The 19,606-nt window shown below is 31.0% G+C and overlaps 1 protein-coding gene across 4 annotated transcripts in view; it reads left to right on the top strand.

Moving 5' to 3' along the window:
- The first annotated feature begins 5,429 nt into the window (after nt 1–5,429).
- LOC107440182 (uncharacterized) overlaps nt 5,430–19,606 on the top strand; it is a 28,322-nt gene continuing 14,145 nt past the window's right edge. The window contains exons 1-2 of one of the 4 annotated variants that reach the window (XR_011637717.1): nt 5,492–6,040; nt 15,576–15,615. Coding sequence is in view for 1 of the 4 variants with exons in the window: in XM_016053031.3 (XP_015908517.3) it covers nt 5,639–5,702; nt 15,576–15,615 (104 nt within the window). In the remaining 3 variants the exon portion in view is untranslated. Of the gene's footprint in view, nt 6,041–15,575; nt 15,616–19,606 lie in introns of all 4 variants that reach the window. The other 3 variants (XM_016053031.3, XR_011637721.1, XR_011637715.1) reach the window with 3 other exon arrangements.

Raw genomic sequence — 19,606 nt, 5'->3', positions numbered from 1 at the left:
GCACTTGTTTACGTTCGTGTATCAATGGATCAAACGAGACGATATATAATATAAATTCGACAATTGGATAAATTCGACGATATATTATATAAATATAAAATATTTATTATATCAGGTATTATATTAGTATATTATAACAATTAGACCAAGTGATTAGACGCACTGTAGTGTTTTTACAAATGCATATTTTGCACGAGTTTATATGCAAAACTTTTATATTTAAACATACATGCAATGGGATTTTAATTAGGAGAATTTTTATATACTACTTCCTATTTGTATTTATTTTTAAGGTATTGCATTGCAATATTAACCAATTGATACACGAACGTAAACAAGTGGAAACCGGTTTCAGTCACACAAAAATAATAAAGCTGTATAGTATCACCTGATAATTAAGATTCTGCATCGAATCTTATAGTGCGTCTTATAATTTGGGCAGTAGAGAGAAGAAAATGTTATTTTTCAGTAAGCATTAAACATCAAAAGCATATAACATAGATATCAGTAGGAAGCAAAATTAGTTGAAGTTAGCAATATTGTTTTCACCTTTTGAGAGGAGCTACATTGTTTTGTGATTAAAAATAAAGAAGCTGATTTTAAACAATACACGTTCTGTTCGTAGTTGGCTTATGTTATAAACTTTTTTAATATTTAATGCATTTTTTTATTGTTTTCGAACATGAGTGGCATGTATACTTTTGTTTGGCTTAATGTGCCTGGCATTGAACATCTATTTGGCAACTGTAAGGTTGCATGGGTTACAAAAACGAAAGAAAATAGAATTTCGTGAGCAAGTATAGAAATGAGACAGAATGTTTCAAAAAGGAGTTTAAAAATTTAGAGCTTCTGCTAGTATCAGCGAGAAGTCATAATTTATTCAAGAGACATTGGAAAATTTTAAATTTTTATTATTCTTTTACCTGATTATAGAGGTCTTACACGTGCCTCGAAAGTTTCTTTGGAAAAAAAAAAGAAAAAGAAGAAAGAAACAGTGACTCAGTAGAAAAAATCATAAAATAATGCTTTTTAGTGGTCGCATAATTTTGAAGAAAAAAAGTCATAAAAATGCCTATTATTTCATACTTACATCAAACTATAAGTATGTACAGTATATGTATTCATTTGTAATATTTAGGTTAATTCTTTGCTTACATCATTTGTTGATATCTAGCGCAAAACAAGCTATCCTTAACACATTACAGATAGTCTGGTACTGCCATCTGGTGTATAAATAATGAAATAAACATGATTCCGGGCATCGCATAGACTCATTTTGGCACGTTATCTTTGAGCACCCGGAAATATTACGGGCACGTGAAATAGAGGACAAAATTTCACCCTGTCATTTTGTTGGGAGTAAAAAGAACTCATTTTAATAAGACTAATTTTGCTTTCTTGCTTTGAACTAATGATGATAATTACTATATTTTGTTACACAATATTAACCATCTTGTAGGATTCATGGGGTTCATGAAAACCTTGTAAAAACTGCTGACTTATAAAATGTTTTCATAAAGAATAATTAAAAATTTTATTTTTGAAATAAAAGATATTACTAGTTTATTTGGATTCATTAGTTTGTTCTTAAAAAGAAATTCATTAGATAAGTTTGAAAAATGAAATAAAATGTTGAGAATCACGCATCTTTAATCACGTATTTTGAGTTGTGTCCATTTTCATAAACACGTATTTTGTGCTGTGTCCAATTTCTTAAACCCGCATTTCGTGCTGCCACAATTTTCTTAAACGTGCATTTCGAGCTGTGTTCATTTTCTTAAACGTGCAATTCCAGCTGTGTTCATTTTCTTAAACGTGCATTTCGAGCTGTGTCCATTTTCTTAAATATTCATTTCGAACTGTGTCAATTTTCTTAAACGTGGATTTCGATGTGTGTCCATTTTCTTAAACGTGTATTTCGAGCTGTGTCTATTTTCTTAAACGTGCATTTCGAGCTGTGTTCATTTTTTTAAACGTGCAATTCCAGCTGTGTCGGAAATAAATAACTCACCAACGAGATAAATAACCTTTGGGCACGATCAACCCGAGTATTCAATTTGATTTAATGCAAATTACCCAATTTTATTTTAAAGACGGAGTATCCAATTTAATGCCAATCCGGGAGTTCTGCATTATTTTGATTGGTAGAGAAATAACAATTAAGATAAGCTTAACTTGTTTTATATATCCAGCTCTCAACATAATAATCAGGTCGCATGTATTTGTTTAAACTATTCCATGATAGTCAAAATCATCGTAAATCAAATTTATCAAATCAAAAATAAAACAGTAAAGCATAAAAATTTGCTACCACTTTAAACAGTTGAAAAAAAAAATCTCCGTCAAAAAATAAAAATTAAATTTTGAAATGAAAGAGTTTATTTATTTATTGATTGATTTATTAGAGTTTATTATGAAAGAAATAATTTATTTATAAGAGTTGAAATACTATAGAATTTCAGTTACTTGTTGTACTAGGTCCTATAAAGCACGAGAAGTTATTGGTGATCTGGCACAGTATTCGACTTAAGTCTACATAGTGTATGTTTTTGGTCTCCTGGCAATCGTACCAATCAACTAGCATTAACTTTGAAAAAGAATAAAATACATATAGAATACAGAATAAAGAATAAAATAAACGAAGCAGAATTAATTTCAACTGTTACAGTGCTGTGAAAGGATTTGGTTAGGTCATAAACTGCAAAGATGAAGAAGCATTGCTCACATTTTTCATTTAGTAGACTTTTTAGTTACTATTCTAAAGAAGGGTGCATCGCTAAATCGGTCACGGTGGCTCAGGGGATGGAGTGTTCGCCTCCTAATTATTTGACCCAGGTTCGACTCCTAACGTTGGCAAACCAATACGAATTCTGCTAGCGGATCGTAACAATTAAATGTCCTCAATGGTAGATGGATCTTCATGGATGCTACATGTGACTAAAAAGTAGTGGTAAGAACTCGATTCATTTTTTATTTATTTAATTTATTCAAACGTAACTACCACTGTGACATACATTGTAAATTATTCATATTTCTAGCAAAAAAAAATATTATCTGCAATCACTTTCACTAGTAAACTGAAAGATATATGCTAAAAAAAGTTATTTTTAATCTCTATTAATTGATGTTTGTTTTCTATTAATCACCACGTTTTAAATTTTCTGTCTCCTGTGGGGCATCCCTGGAGTTATAATCCCTGGTTAACCGTGGAAGGTTTTCGAGGTTTTGCTCTCCATTTGACACAAATGCGGGTTAGATTCATCAATCCTTCACAGAAGCAAGTTTGTCCCAATACAAACATCCTGGACCCTTGTTTTCTAATTTGGCTCAAAATTACAAGGTTACGGAGTTGAACGTTGATAGCTTTTAAACGAAAAATGAATCGGCAGTCCAACGCTGTTATAAAGTAAAGTCTCAAAATGGTATGTTTTGATTTGGTATAAATCAATCGTGTCTTTTTTTTTTAAATCCATTTACATTGTTAGATATTTCAATTCTAGTTTAAAAACATTCTAATTCTAATGGAATTGAAAAAGAAAAATTACGAACGTTTAATTTTCGTTCTTTTGCTGTCACTGAAGTCCCAGTATCGTGTGATATTAAAGAACGTTCACCCCCATATCTGTCTCGCTAACTTCTTTGGTTTAAACATAACATCATTCGCATTATCTCATGAAAAAATTAAAAAGTGGTATCCAATTTGTTTTTATAGCTAACAAAACTGTTGACTTTTATTTCCAATTTTTTTTTAAAAGTGAACAATTACCAATTCTGAAGTCTTCATTATATTCACCTGTATATTAACACGTTGAATGCCACGCTAATTTTACATGGCTTGCCCGTCTGGCCACAACGGTAAATGACTACAAACTGAATTTGCAAATATTAGACAGATTTCGATAGTTTTTAAAAGGCTCAGCATGACTTATCTGTCTTGTCTTGCTTTTGGATCTAGGCGTCTAGGCCGCGAAGCACCCCCTATCCCATTTATCGTGTAGTATTTGTCATTTTGTTTGGCTTCGTTGAGGTTAGCAGGCAATGTGGATGTTGTCAGGGGAATTCAAGCACTTTGCGTGAGTAAATATTAATAATGAAAATGAAACGGAGCAGCTTGCTCTAAACTATGTGTGACTTGAGTTTTGGCTGCTGGTTGATGGTCAACGTGCGGAAACGCTTGATAGAACTTTCAATATTGTAGTTGTTGAAGCTGATGTTATAGGTGAATCGTATCTGTGATAAGAAATTTGATAAAGTTTTTATTTATTTTGATGATTGTGATATGAGGCGTCGGATGTAAAGTGAGCGGCTATTGGTCTGTATTTTATATCTTTTTTTGTAGTTTTCGAAATTAAATATCTGGTTAAATTTCGCTGCATAAATGACATATCAGGAAAAAGTGGTGAATTATATAAGCCTACGAATTATTTAGAAATAGTGGTGGATAAAAATCTACTAAATTGAATTTACTAAACCAAGAATCACAATCTATAAACTACCACCTGAAAGTATTTATTCGCTGTCCGGAGCAAGTTGGCATCTCTGTGCATATAAATAAAACTATAGTTGTGTGTTCTATATATGTTGCATTAATTTCTGCAAACAATTTCAGTAACGATAATGATATAAAAAATTAAAAATTTACTCGAATTACGTGTTTCTAATAATCTTGGCCTCACCGGTCACCGGTGACCTCCATGGCTTTCAACGCGTTAATCATGTCCTGAAAAACATCACCAAAATGTCACGTTTCGCCCAGAAATAATCCAAAAACTGTTACAGCGAAAAGGAGAGGTAAACTATCCAAAAAGTGGTACGAAATCTCTTAATTGAAGGAAAATCACGAGCTTTTCCGATTAAAAAATTCGATTCATGCTTCATTTCAAATCGATACTGACACGTCAGATATATTATTCAAAATGAATGATTAAATGAGCTACAAAATAATTTCTTAAATGTTTCGAAAGTAAATAACAAATTAAATTCTTTATAGTCATAATAATACTAAAACATCGAAATAAAAATGAGAACAATTTTATATCTTATTCCACGGGGAAGTAATATTTTATTGTCTCGGAGGAAGTCTGAGTCAGGCACCACGGCAGATTCCAAGAAATATAATTTCTTGTTCAAATTAAAACTTTATGCCAGTTTCCTATTTTCACAATTAAGTTATTTTTATAATTCCCGCAAATGGCAGACAATGATTCTAAAACAAAATAAAAATTACATCACATAAATCCTTATAACTATAATACGTGATCTAAAAAAGTTTTAAAAACAAGCATAAATTTTTAATGAAGATTTACAAGTTAGACTGTTTGAACATCAACAAGTACTTATTTTATTTCAGATAAATACAAAAGAATGTTCCATCAAACGATTTAAGACGTCAAATAAAATTCTTCCATAATAGTCTGTATAAACTCAAATAAGTCGGCAGCCATAAAAATAAAAATAAAATCGTTTTCTCAGAATCGGTCACACTTCCACCAATGTTTTGCTTTCAATAGTTTTAAAGTTATCACGTCAGTTGTATGAAAGTGGCTCTATATATAGCGCGGTAAAACAATATCTTCAAACGATAATTTAAAAGCAGACGATACATGATTGTTCTTCGGGCCAATCGGTTACGGACAAAATGTGGAGAAAGAAAATACCTGACAAATATTTCGGTAAAATTAACTTCACGAAAACTGTCACCGGTAAATATTAATTTTGTATTTCCGAGAAAAAAAATCACGATAGCTTTTGAATTCTGATTTTTTCATGCATTAGAACAAAAACCCGAAATTTATTTTTCTTTGCATATTTTCACTTTTTTTTAAACTCATCGTTGTGTAATCGTGTCGTAAACATTTGTCATCGAAAGAATAGTTCAAACATCAATATTTATGGATTATCACCTTTACATAACTCTCTTCTGAGTGAAAAGCGGTGGTTTTTTAGGTGTTTCGAAAGGCTTCTATTTGAGGATGCACTACGTATTGTTCTTTGGTGGCATGTCAGTCCTAATAGGCTCTTGTCTGATCGTTTGTGTATGGTGAGTACTATTTCCGATTTTGTAATTCACTATCATTTAAATTTATAAGCACTAATTAGCGTTTATTGAATCATTTATTTAAACAGAGTTTTTGAACTTTCTGACACCTTGATACCAGTATTGCCAACATAATAAAAAAAGCACTTTTATTTTTTTTTAAAAATAAAAAAAGTTCTAAGCCCATTTACCCTTAAAAAAACTAAGTCATAACAAAGATCAAAAAGTAAATTTTCACGTTAGTTATAACTTATATTTTATATTTTAACTCCTAGCGTCCTTTTAAATAGTTGTAATGCTTGTTTTTTTCTTTTTCCAAAAAAGAGAAAAATGGTGGTACAAGTATTTCAATATTAAAGTTTATTTTGTAGAAATGAGACAGTTTTGCATACCATTGTCTCTATACATATAAAAACGAAAGTCTGTATCTATGTTCGCGAATAACTTTGGAACAGGAGCACCAATTTGAATTATGTTTTATTCCACACTTTGCGAATTTTTATGGAGTGGTTTGTAAACAATCATCACTTTCCGGCATCATTTAGTATACCATTGTATACAGTGTTGCCAGATTGTGCTACAAGTAGCGGGTTAGGCTACTTTTAAAAGTCTGCGCTACTGAAAATCGATTTTTGGCTACCCGCTACTTTTTGGGCTACTCATTATTTTGCCAAAGCTACAAATCTTAAAAATGCGCTACTTTCTTTACCTTTTTTTAAAAATGACATTTTTTATATTTCTTAATCTTTTTTAAAAAGGACATTTTTTTTGTTGAAAATGCATCTGCTTTAGTTATTATTAGTATTCTTGATTTGTTTTACTGCACGGTGTCTATAAACTTTCTATATCTATGTTTCAAATCGAAGACGCGTTAAATCGCAAAGATATGCAGGTATAGGACAAAATAATAGGAACACCTGTGCATAGCGGTGCTATGTACAGTATTATTGTATATGTACTGTTTTGTCCTATACCTGTATATGAAAAAATGCTCGGGGAGTATGATGGGGGAAAAAATCTTCAACTCCAACTATTGTTAACCGTTAATTTTCTGGAAAAATAAATCACGTGACTCGCTTTGAAACTCAGAAAAATTAAATCCAAAGACATTAAATTTGACCTACTGAGCGAGGATAGTTGTTGTGAATGACATTAATTTCCAAAAAAATATCGTACTTTTAAATGCTTTTTAGTGAATTCATTTTACTTCTTGCTTTAAAAAATCACTATATATTCACAATTGCATGAAAGGTATGAAAATTTATTTATCTCTCCAGAGCTTAAATTTGTTCTTTGTAAATGATGAAAAGAGTTTTTTTTTTTATAAAAAAGGTAGTTATAATATGTGTAACTATCTCAGAAAGCATGTAACCTTACGACAACCTTGTTTCGGAATTATAATAATATGTGTAACTATCCCAGAAAGCCTGTAACCTTACGACAACCTTGTTTCGGAATTTTCATTTTATTGTCACGAAAATGTTTGTACTAAAAACCTTTTTTCAATAAAGCAAAAATTTTGCAGTTTCAAACCTTTCATCCTAAAAGGATTAGAAATTATTTTTTGAAGCTTTTTTAAAAAGTATTGTCACTTAGGTTCATCGTGACGTTTTAGATGACGTCACACTAGCGATCGGATCAAATTGAATTGTCCATTAAAATTTCATGACAAGGTGGATTTTAGCTGAGCATACAAGACTTTGCGAAAATAAATCTTATAATTACCTAGATTAAAGATTATTTTCACCTTGAAAACTAGCTTTATTAAAGGATTTTTTTCACGCTTGAAAACCCTAAGTCAACCTCTATTTAAGGTTTTTACATAGAAGGTTGTTTTTCAAGGTTTTGGATTAGGGTAATGTGCGTAGAATAGAGCAGCTTGTCAGGAATCTCGTTTTAAGGTTAGAAGGTTTACACGCAAACCGCATAACAAACCTTTTTAGGTTTACATTAAAAGGTTTTTGTTGAGTGAAAATAAACCTTATTTTACTCTCTGGGTATGGTTCTACAATTATTATTTTTCACCTCATATTGCCAAATATGTCATAAATAATTGAAATGCAATAAATAAATGAAATTAGTTTAACGAAATTTTTAACGCAAGTTTTGGCAACACTGATCGTATCTATACATATAAAAGTAAAAACCTGTGTGCACTCGTATATTTGATATTAATCTGGAACAAGTGCACTGATTTGGATCGTATTTTTTTCTGCACTTTACAAATTTATATGGGATAATTTGTAAACAACCACCAATTTCCGGCGTCATTTAGTTCAGGATAAACATCAAAAATACAAAGTTCCATTGTTAACACTAGGTTTACGGACGTTTCTTTTACACCTATCTCTACGAACACGCGTCAATTTGACGCATGAACGTGTACATATAACAGCATTTACAAGAATGCCAACTTGCACCGGACAGCAAATATATATTTTAAAGTATCAATTGCTGTTGTTGACGCATGCCTGTTTAGGCAGAGAGGTGCGATTGTTCATGTTTTTCAGTGGCGCCATCTTTGGCCAAGAATTAACTATAAATTCTGATTCTTTCTTGGTTTAATAAATTCAATTTAGTAGATTTTTATCCACCACTATTTCTAAATAGTTCGTAGACTTACATAACTCACCACTTTATATTTGCAAAATTTACTCTCTAGTTATTTACCGTTTTTTTTAAAAATTATTTTGGCGTGACCGGAGCAGTTGGCATCTCTGCACTTAGAAAACAAAGTAATTATTTACTACAAGAAAAAAAATGAAAATATGAGATATATATTTATGAAATATTCTAGAATTTTATTTTTGAATACTCGAACTAAGCAACTGAAACCTTCAAAATCTGACATCAATTGGCATTCTGCATTTGTTCTTTCTATTGTTGCTCATCGGCAACAGTTGTTTATCGCTTGTTTCATTTGAGATAACGGATTGAAGTATTGTCGGTACATTCCTATTTATTATTGATGTGATGTTTGTATGTTTATTCAAAATTTTATCTAAATGACGATAGCGTCAAATGGACGCATATCCGTAGAGATTGGTATACCACAAAGAGAATTTCAATATTTCACCGATTTTGAAGAAAATAAACTTCAATGTATATTTACCTCGATCAATGGATAAAAGTCATTACAAGAGATAAAATAAAAATGCAAACGGGTTTTGTAATTTTCCTTATAAAATTCGGAATGCGTCAAAATGACGCGTCCCGTAAACCTAGCGTTAAAAACCATTGTTACGGATTAAACTTTCCCTAATATTGCTTGATTGGCTGTATCGATTGGCATGATGCTTTTTGTTGCAGATAGCTTAAATGCTTTGCATTTGTTGTACTGAACATTTTAATTAAAAAATTCAGCACGAAACCACACCAACGAAAATTTATATGAGCATAAATAAATCCATTATCTCACTTGACCAATAATGAATTTATTTTTACATATTATCTTGATTTTTGACTGAACTTTATCCATCAAATGTGCCATCGAGATAATTTACATATTTTCATTTTCTTAAATGTTAGCATATGTTGTACTAAACATTTTAATTAAAAAATTCAGCACGAAACCACACTAACGAAAACTCATGTGAGCATGAACATTAAATCCATTCTCTCACTTGAGCAATGTGAATNGTACGCGTACCACACTTTGGGAAACACTGCCTTAAATGATAACACTCATTTATACGGTTATTTTTTGAACAATGCTTTTAAGCTAAATTATTTTTTTAACTTATTTTTTTCTATAAAACATATTGTTTACCTTTTCAGATCTGCATATTCCTTAAACTAAAAGAAATTTATAACAGTAAAATTTTGTTTCGTTCTGGAGAAGAAAAAAAAACCTTAGAAATAAAATTCAATTGCTAGATGATTAATTATAGTAAATAAGTGCACGATTCGATTTTAAAAACGTTTTTAATCTGTTTTATCATCTATCAAATGTGCCACCGAGGCATAATTTGTATATTTTCATTTTCTTAAATGTTAGCATTTGTTGTACTGAACATTTTAAATAAAAAATTCAGCACGAAACCACACTAACGAAAACTCATATGAGCATGAACATTAAATCCATTCTCTCACTTGACCAATATGAATTTATTTTCGCATATTATCTTGATTTTTGACTGAACTTTATCCATCAAATGTGCCATCGAGATAATTTGCATATTTTCATTTTCTTAAGTGTTAGCATTTGTTGTACTGAACACGAAACCACACTAACACTCACTAACGAAAACTCATGTGAGCATGAACATTAAATCCATTCTCTCACTTGACCAATAATGAATTTATTTTTACATATTATCTTGATTTTTGACTGAACGAGTCTCGAAATACTTCTATTTACTTAAAAAGGTGGACTAGCTGGTCTCCAGAGGAGGCTAGTTAATAACAAAAAAAATTGTACATTTGAATCTGGAGTCAACGGAGAGTGCTCTTTTATGGCTATAGTGGTAGGGGAAGATTCCCCTGTGGCAGAATAATCACGAAGTCTTGCCAACTTCCGCAAAAAGTTTATAAAAAAAAAAAGAAAATGAAAAAAGGATCACAGAAAGGTATCAATTTGAAGGGTATAACTCATAGCCTCCTCTAGGAAAAACATCACCATGTTTCTTTTTTTCTTTTTTTTTTAAAAAAAATTTTCTAGTTTGAAATCAATTCGGCGCCTTGGCGATTGTAGTTGGCGTAGCAGATCACGATACGGAATTACCCCCAGTAAAAACACAAAACCATGACATTGACTAAACTTCATTGGTTATTATTAATAAAGACCAGTTGGAGTGATAAATTCGATTAAATTATTCACTTTAACCTGCTTATTTGGTTATTAATAATATTGACCGGTTAGTATTAATACTAACCGATTATTCACATTGACCGTAACGTATACGCCAGATTTTGTGGCTGAGCATGTATATTAATGTCTGAGCATGTATGCGGCTTAGCGTGCGTGGGTTAAATAACAAGATTGCTCTTTTTTTCCAAGGCAACTGAGAAGAATGACTGAAAAGTGGTGAAAACTTTGACGTCACTTTTTTTTAGAAAACGTTTAATTCTAAAAACTAATAAACAGTAATAGGTTTTAAATCAGTTAAAGGTTTTCATAAATTGTTTTCAAAAAGATAAGGAGCAGTAACTCAGCCATTTCTGTTTGAAACTTTTCATGGCAAAACAAGCGCAGCATAAAAGAACTACTTGAATTGCTCATATCTTGCGCGTCTGGCGCTTGCCTCATTCACGTTTGGCGAATCGTGAGACACCTATTTTTGAGCGAACGAAACATTTTCTTCAAAAATATGAAGATATGGTATTAAAAGTTTACATGTTTCGAGCGCTTAAAGATAAGCGCTTGTTCTCAAGGTTCGCCAGACATGATTGACTTCGTGTCGTGAATTTTTGAGCGCTAGTAACGTAGTATATTAAATTAAAATCAACAATTCTAAGCCTTCTTAACACGTTGAGTGCCACGAAAATTTTTCATGCTTGCCCGTCTGGCTAAACGGTAAATAACTACAAACTAAATTTGCAAATATTAGACAGATTTTGCTCGTTTTTTAAAAGGTTTAGCTTGACATATCTAAAAAAAAAGTGGTGAATTATATAAACCTACGAATTGTTTAGAAATAGTGGTGTATAAAAATCTACCGAATTGAATTTATTAAACCAAGAATCACAATTCATAAACTACCACATGAACATATTTATTCCCTGTCCGCAGCAAGGTGGCATCTCTGTGTATATAAATAAAACTATTTTTGTGTGTTCGATATTGCATGCATTTCTTCAAATCATTTTAGTGACGATAATAATAGTAAAAAAAAAAACAATTTACTCGAATTATGTGTTTCTAATAATCTAGGCTTCGCCGGTCACCGGTGACCCCCGAGGCGCTACGCACGACTCAATGCCGGTCACCGGTGACCCTCATGACATTCAATGTGTTAAAGATAAGACAGATTTATTTCGAATTCGTTAATACGAGAGCGTATCGAATATGCAAGAGATGTATCGAATTCTAAATAAGTTTTTATATCAATCATACATAAAATGAAATTTTTAAAAATTGCTTTTTTGTAGATCAAATTCTGAAGAATAAAAAAATCGTTATATTTCTAGACAATTAAAGTTTGGGTTCCTTTTCAAATATTAGATTGCAGGAAGACCAGTTTGAAAATCTCATTTCCCGGATGGAAGGTATGTGACGCAATAAAGTGGAATTTAGGGAAAAAGTTGGCATTCTTAGAGTTGTTCGAACATATCATTCGAATTCTCCATTTCCTATTCCACAAACACGGAGTACAGCTAACGAATCAATTCTTCCTACTTAATAACAAAAATAGATGTTAATACTACAGTCCCTGCACAGCGGGCCAGCATCCAAGGTTTCGTGACCAAAAATATTATTTCGATAAAATTTGTTTCAAAATTTGGGGTTTTTTATTTAGAGATTTTTATGGGCAGGTAAATTGAATTCTTAGTTGAAATTTTTAAATACACTAAAACTACCCGAAAAAACAAAATGGCTGCAGAAATATGGCGAGCAAAAATAAAAATAATAATATGGTACGTTTANTATTTTACACTTTAACGGGCTGCAGATCGTTATTCTATGAAATAACTAGTTAAACCATGAAATACAAGAGAGTTTTACACTTTAACGGACACGATCAGTTATTTCATGGAACAACTAGGTATTCTATAAAATAACGGATTTCATACTTTAACGGTAACATATATAAATAAAACTATTTTGTGTGTTCTATTTTGCATTCATTTCTTCAAACCATTTTAGTAACGATAATATAAAAAAAATTAAAAATTTACTCGAATTATGTGTTTTTAATGTAACCCAATTATTATACTATACAGATCTATATATTATACTATATTATTATATATAGATCTATATATTTTAATAATCTATATATTATACTATATAGATTATTAAATCTTGGCTTTACCGGCCATTGGTGACCCACCATGGCATTCAACATGTTAATATTAAGAACTTAACAATAGTTTAAAAACGAGCATTTAATTAAAAGAAAAACATAAATTAAAATACTAAAAATATAGATTAGTATATAATTGAAGAATAATATACGATGCGACGAAAAGAATAAAATTTTGAATAATGAAAAAAATATTATTAAGTAGTTGGTAAAATTGTCCTGTGAAACACGATTTAGACGCGTGTGTTTAAGACGTTTTAGACGATGTATAACATAAGAAATTTTAAGATGTTTAAAAATGTTGGCTACGTATTCGGCAACTTCCTTCACTTTGCAGTAATAAGAAGTATCAAAACACGATTTCATGTAATCATCGTTGAAATTGCAATTTTGAGAATGCAAGAAGATATAACAATACCTTTTATAAAACTTTTATCTCTATTTTTTAAGTTGTAACACAATACTATTATGCTACTTGATAATTACAAAATATAATAGCAGAAATGGATAAATATATTATTCCGAATTAATGCATACGTATGTGTATTGTTAAAATTGTATCAATTATTTAATGAACCTACTAAAAATAAAATTAAAAAAAAAAGCTGATGTATAATCGCATTCTATCAGAAACATGCTTTCATAAAACTCAACATTCATTGAATATAGTGTTTTATTCAAATCTCTTTGCTAAGTAAAGAATAAATTTTCATACGACTTAAAAAGAAACATTTTATTATTTAAAAGAAAGATTAAAATTCGGCTATCAGAGAAAAAAATATTAATGTAGGAATGAAATTTTAGGTTACGCGTGCCTTGTAAGTTAACCACATTTAAATATTAATCGCTTATTTATGTATTTAAACATTGTCGCTAAATTATTATTTTTTTAAAATAATTAATTTTAATTTTTTTCTGCTTTAAGTGAATAAAAACAGTTGAAACTTTAGTTTTTGCAACAGAAAAAAATTTTATGCCTCATAATTCAAAAAATTTTCCTCCACAATTGAATTAAATAATAAAAATTGCTAAATAACTATTAAAAATTATTGTGTGCATGAAATTATCTTTAGGAAAAGGAGTTTAATGAGTGGGTGGAATTTTTTTTTTAAATTGCTCAATTAGTTTTAAAGATATGGCTGAAAATACAAAAAGTGAAATTAACAATAAGGGGACAAGCTTTCATCCGCTAACTATTAGAGTCACTATTTCCAAATTGCGGCTACCCCCTATATTTTGAAGGCCAAGAATCGAAGTATGTAAAAAAAAAAATGTTAATTCGTGGAAAGTGCGTTTTTGTGCCTGATTTCGTAACTTAACTAATAGTTAGCAACAAATAATTAGAATATTTGAAATCACCCATAGAAACATAATTGACACTTAGTACGTGAAAATCCGATCATTAGAACGAAAGTTATTCAGGGTGATGTCTCTTCTTTTTTTTGCGCGCACTTTACAAGTTTATAAAAAACGTGTAGTTATATGTTTATAAATATACATTTGTCTGCTCCTGTTAAAATAACTTTTAAGACAGAAAAAAAATGACTTTAACGTATCGCATTGGAAATTAAAATGAAATATCGCAGTCACTGGGAAAAATGGATACTCAAGTAGTACGTTTTCGTTACTTTTGACGAAACCGTTTCCTGGTATATGCTCAGAGCAAAAATTTCATCAAAGTGACGAAATAACTTCTTCGAGAAAACGAATTTCGTCAAAATTAAAGAAATACTTCGTAGTTCTATATTTAGAGAAAAAAAAAACTCGTTGTGTCTAATGCATCTAATTTTTCTAATAATCACTTTAACATAGTCACCATATTGGTCGAACATCCCATCCCCGAAGCGGGATTAGAATCCCGGAACTTCAGGGTACTAGTCTAGTCCAACTCCTTGACCAACATAATGCCTGGTCGGGTTAATTCGCCACTTCAGTTTCGTTTGTCTAGTCTTAATCCTAGTTTCGTCATTCAAGTTAACGATCTTCCATAATGTTATACGATGAGATTTCGAGTTGAGGCAACATTTTCATCATATATTTGAGAGTTCGCTTTTCGTCACAATTAACGTGATTTCGTGACGAGATGATTCTCGAAAATAACGAAATACTGCTCAAGGATCGTCAAAAATGAATAGAAATGTGATCAATATATAGCGATGTTTTTATATTTTATAACCGCCCTTAAAAATACACTTTTTAATTTTTTTTAAAAATTTTTTTTAGCATTTTACTGTTTTTTTACTTTATTTCTAACAAACACTGATTCCTAAAGAATAAACCAGAGCTTTACCTTGCGTCAAAGATCAAACAAAACCTGTCATTATATTTTTTTTTCCAATTCACTTTTAATAATATAATATAATGAGAAACTGTTAATGCGGAAAACATAAAATATATATTTCTTCCATATTTCGGGCAATTTTTATGGTAAACATTAGATTAGTCATAGGAAGTCCTCGATCGTAAATATTTTTCATGGGTTTTATCACCTTGACGCAAGTCTTGATTTCATAGAAGGCAACAGTCTTTTGGTGTTCTTTAAAAAGTACTTTTTACTTGAAAATGCATTGCAGGTGAGATGTGTGTTTTACTGTGTCTACTCTGCTGTATTTGGTGAGTACTCATTCAAATTTATAAATCGAATTCAATTTAATTTATTTATACCTCTATCTTTTTTAGAATAAAATTTGTTATTAACATAGCACCCCACTTAATCTTGTTTTTCTTACTATTATTTTTTAAAATCAAAAACTTATAGATACTTATTTCCGATAAAAATAAAAATAAAAATTCTTATTTTCGATCATTATGGTTTACGCGACCTCAGCCAACGCCTCCTGTAACTGAATTTCTCCACACGGTTTTTTATAGGCAGTTCGATCAGGCCCCTATTAAGGTTAACACTTGAATGCCATGGGGGTCACCGGTGACCGGCACAGAGTTTGTTTGTAGTGCCACGGGAGTCACCGGTGACCTGCGAAGCCAAGATTATTACAAATACATAATTCTAGCAAATTTTTAATACTTGTATATTATTATCGTTACTAAAATGGTTTGAAGAAATGAATGCAATATAAAACGCACAAAAATAGTTTTATTTATGTACACCATACCTGCCAACTCTCCCGGATTTTGCGGGAGATTTTATTTTCATATTTAAAGTGGTAGTAAATATATACTATTTTTTTCTTTTATAAATTTAATTTTTAAATGATTTTGATCACCACTATTCTTACAAAAATTAAGCTTATATATTAATATGAGTTACTATCATGGTTGTCAACTTAATTTTTTTCAAATACAACGTATTTGTTTGCTTAAAATTGAAGTTTTAATTCCATTTTAATACCACTGGGAAAAATGATAATGGAAGGGATTAAAAGTTGGCAGGTTTGATGTACACAGAGATGCCAACTTGCTCCGGACAGCGAATAAATATTTTTCGAGTGGTAGTTTATTAATTATGTTTCTTGGTTTAATAAGTTCAATTTAGTAGATTTTTATCCACCACTATTTCTAAATAATTCGTATTCTTATATAATTCACCACTTTTTTCCAGACATGTCATGCTAAACCTTTCAAATAACTAGCAAAATCTGTCAAATTTGCTAATTTAGTTTGTAGTTATTTACCGTTTGGCCAGACGGGCAAGCCATGTAAAAGGCATTCAACGTGTTAGCCAGTTTACGAAAGAGCCGTTTAATAGAAAATCTACTAAAAATTAGAAAGTGGTAGTGAATAAATGCCTAAAAATTTGTTGAATTTATCAATATGATTAGTTTGTCTAATTTACTTGTCAACCACTACAGATTCAATTCTCAGATATGTATGATATATTTTTCTCATTTACTTTTAAAATAAAATTTGGGCTTCATGTGTACAACTGGTTTACTTTATAAATAATCTGAGTAGACTACTTATAAAATCCCGCGTGGAGGCTTTCAGATGTAGGAGTTGTTGGTGGATCTCCCAAATTATTCAAATTAACTATGAAATATGTAACTTTTTTTTAAAATGAATCATTAAATTTTTTCAACTGTAATAAAATTAACTATATTAACCATAAAGATTCGGAAACTTATTGTTTAAATAGAAGTCCCATGTCAACCCTACTAATTGATTACTAATATTCTGTTTGATCATTGAGTTTCGTTACCGAAATTACTTACTTAAAAAAAATATTATTAATAAGCTGAACTGTAATTTACTAAAATATCGAAAATTATGAAAATTATTTAATGGCAAACATTACAAAATCATAAATGCATTTAAAGTTTTTAAGTCATAAGTATTAAAAAAATTTAATGCTATAAATAATTAAAATATGTAAGGGAGAAATGTTTTTGTAACACATTAAATTTCCTTTCCAAAGATTTTTCTGTTGTAATTTTGTAGAATTATCATGATATCAAATTCTTCCATTGATGCACTGAAAAAATTAAAAAGCTGTTGAAATTTAATTCATTATTATTCAATTTCTTAATTCATCCATGTCTACTTCAAGATATACATTCTCCCATTCTAGCGTTCTTCAATATAGATAACATTAAATGAGGTAATAAATACGAATTTATTAATAGCTTAGATGTTTGATGATTTTGATTATCGCTAAACTTGTGTAATTTAAACAAATAAATAAAACTTGAAGTAAATTTAAAAGGCTGTTTGTCGAAGTCACGTGAAGTGATTCGATATGTTGTTTTCATAGCTGATCTACGTTTGCAACAGTTATAGTTTGTTCACCAGGAGTTGGCACTTGGCTCCACCTCCTCGGACGAAGAGTCAAGAGTGGATCTCCGCTCTTGAAATTGAGACAACCATCAATGCGCGCCAAACGCAAACAGTGAATTCTTTTTCAGTCACTTACTTCGTTTTATCATCTGCTGTTATCCATTTCGTTACTCTAGCTAATTAAATACATTGCAGCTAAATGTCTCAAAAAGGACAAACTATTCACTCAAATAAGAGGAATGTCATCAAATTTATGAAATATTTAGTGTTAAAATAATGCGCATAAGGATTGCGAAATAAATATTTTTGTCAGACGATTGCCAAATTAGCAACCTTGTTCAGGATGGTCCACATCCTTCTCCCAGAAATAGCGAAATGGTATCGTCGGATACCACGTGATGAAGGTGGAGCCAAAGGCCAACTCCTGACGAACGAACTATACTCATCACTGTTAGGTCATCTTTAGCCAGCGCCCTCTATGTTTAGTCTAAAAATGGCGTAAAACATCAGTATGAAGAAAAGCCACAGTTTTGAGAAAATGAAAACCGTTTGTGGTGTAATTTTGTAATATTTAAAAACTTACTCTAATGTTGCATTATCTGGGCTCATAAGAATTTGAAAAGAATGAGAATGAGAAATTGAATTTAATAATTTTCATCTAGGTAAAAAAATGTCACTAAACTGGTGACATTTTAAAAACTTTTAAAATAATTTTAAAATATTATAGTTATTTGTTCTTTCTAAAGCCCAGATAAATCTTTACAGAAAGACGGCAAATACAGTGCAAAATTATAGCTTCGCTTCAAGTGTAAGACACTTAAACTTGTTTTCCTTTGCGAAAGAGACTCGAAAAAACTATGTTGAGTTATAGAAAATTAACAAATTTCTTGCCGAAATGGTAGAAATTCCCCTTTTTGTATGGGCGTGAAAAACGCCCCTAGCTGCCAACATCTACGGAAATTTCATTGTGTTTCATTTAAAGTGGTATTGAGTCCTATACATTTCTTTTAAATTCTTGGATTTGATCCGCGATGGCTCAGGTGATAGAGCGTTCGCCTTCCAATGCGGCGAACCGGGTTCGAATCCCAGTCGATACAAATTCCGCATCCAGCTTGCACCGCCCACAATGCTGACGTGAAATATCCTCATTGGTAGACGGATCATGGGTTCGAGTCCCCTTGCCGTTAGGCTAACCGTGGGAGGTTCTCGCGGTCTTCCTCTCCATGTAACGCAAATGCGGGTTAGCTCCATCAAAAAGTCCTCCACGGAGGCAATTTTCTCCCACTACTCGATCCAGGAGTCAGGATTGGGTTCAAAATTACAAGGCTACGGAGTTGAACATTAGGAGTACAGCAGATCGTTGAACAGCAGACCCATAAAATTGGGTCTGCTGTTCAACGACGGTTATAAAATTCTTGGATTTATGAATTTAATTAAATGTGATTTCGATTACCACTAAATGCAAATCAATCAATCTTGTGTGTAAGTGTAAGTTATCAAAACGAAAATGAGTGTAAGCCACAGCAATTGCAAAAAGTCAATTTTATCTACGATTGCATTTGCCGTAGCTGCCAACTGTTACGGTTTTCCCGGAAGATTTTATTTTCATATTTAAAGTGGTAGCGAAACTCGTGTTATACACCATTAAACTTTTTGAATTATAACAATAATTATAAATGAGTTAGACCACCACTACATATAAATAATTACGACAAATATATAAAAGCATAATATTCTTTATGATAGCGATGCCAACTGCTCCGCTTTCTGTAAAAGTCTTAAAAAAGTGTGGTAGCCAAATAAATAATAAAAATAGTTACATCTACTCTTTAAAAGTGTAACCACTAGATCACTACAATAAAGTTGCATTTCA

Source organism: Parasteatoda tepidariorum, chromosome 1 (genome assembly GCF_043381705.1).
Source record: "Parasteatoda tepidariorum isolate YZ-2023 chromosome 1, CAS_Ptep_4.0, whole genome shotgun sequence".
NCBI lineage: Eukaryota > Metazoa > Arthropoda > Arachnida > Araneae > Theridiidae > Parasteatoda > Parasteatoda tepidariorum.
The sequence above is the reverse complement of the archived record's forward strand: the minus strand, read 5'-3'. Positions and strand labels throughout refer to the sequence as shown.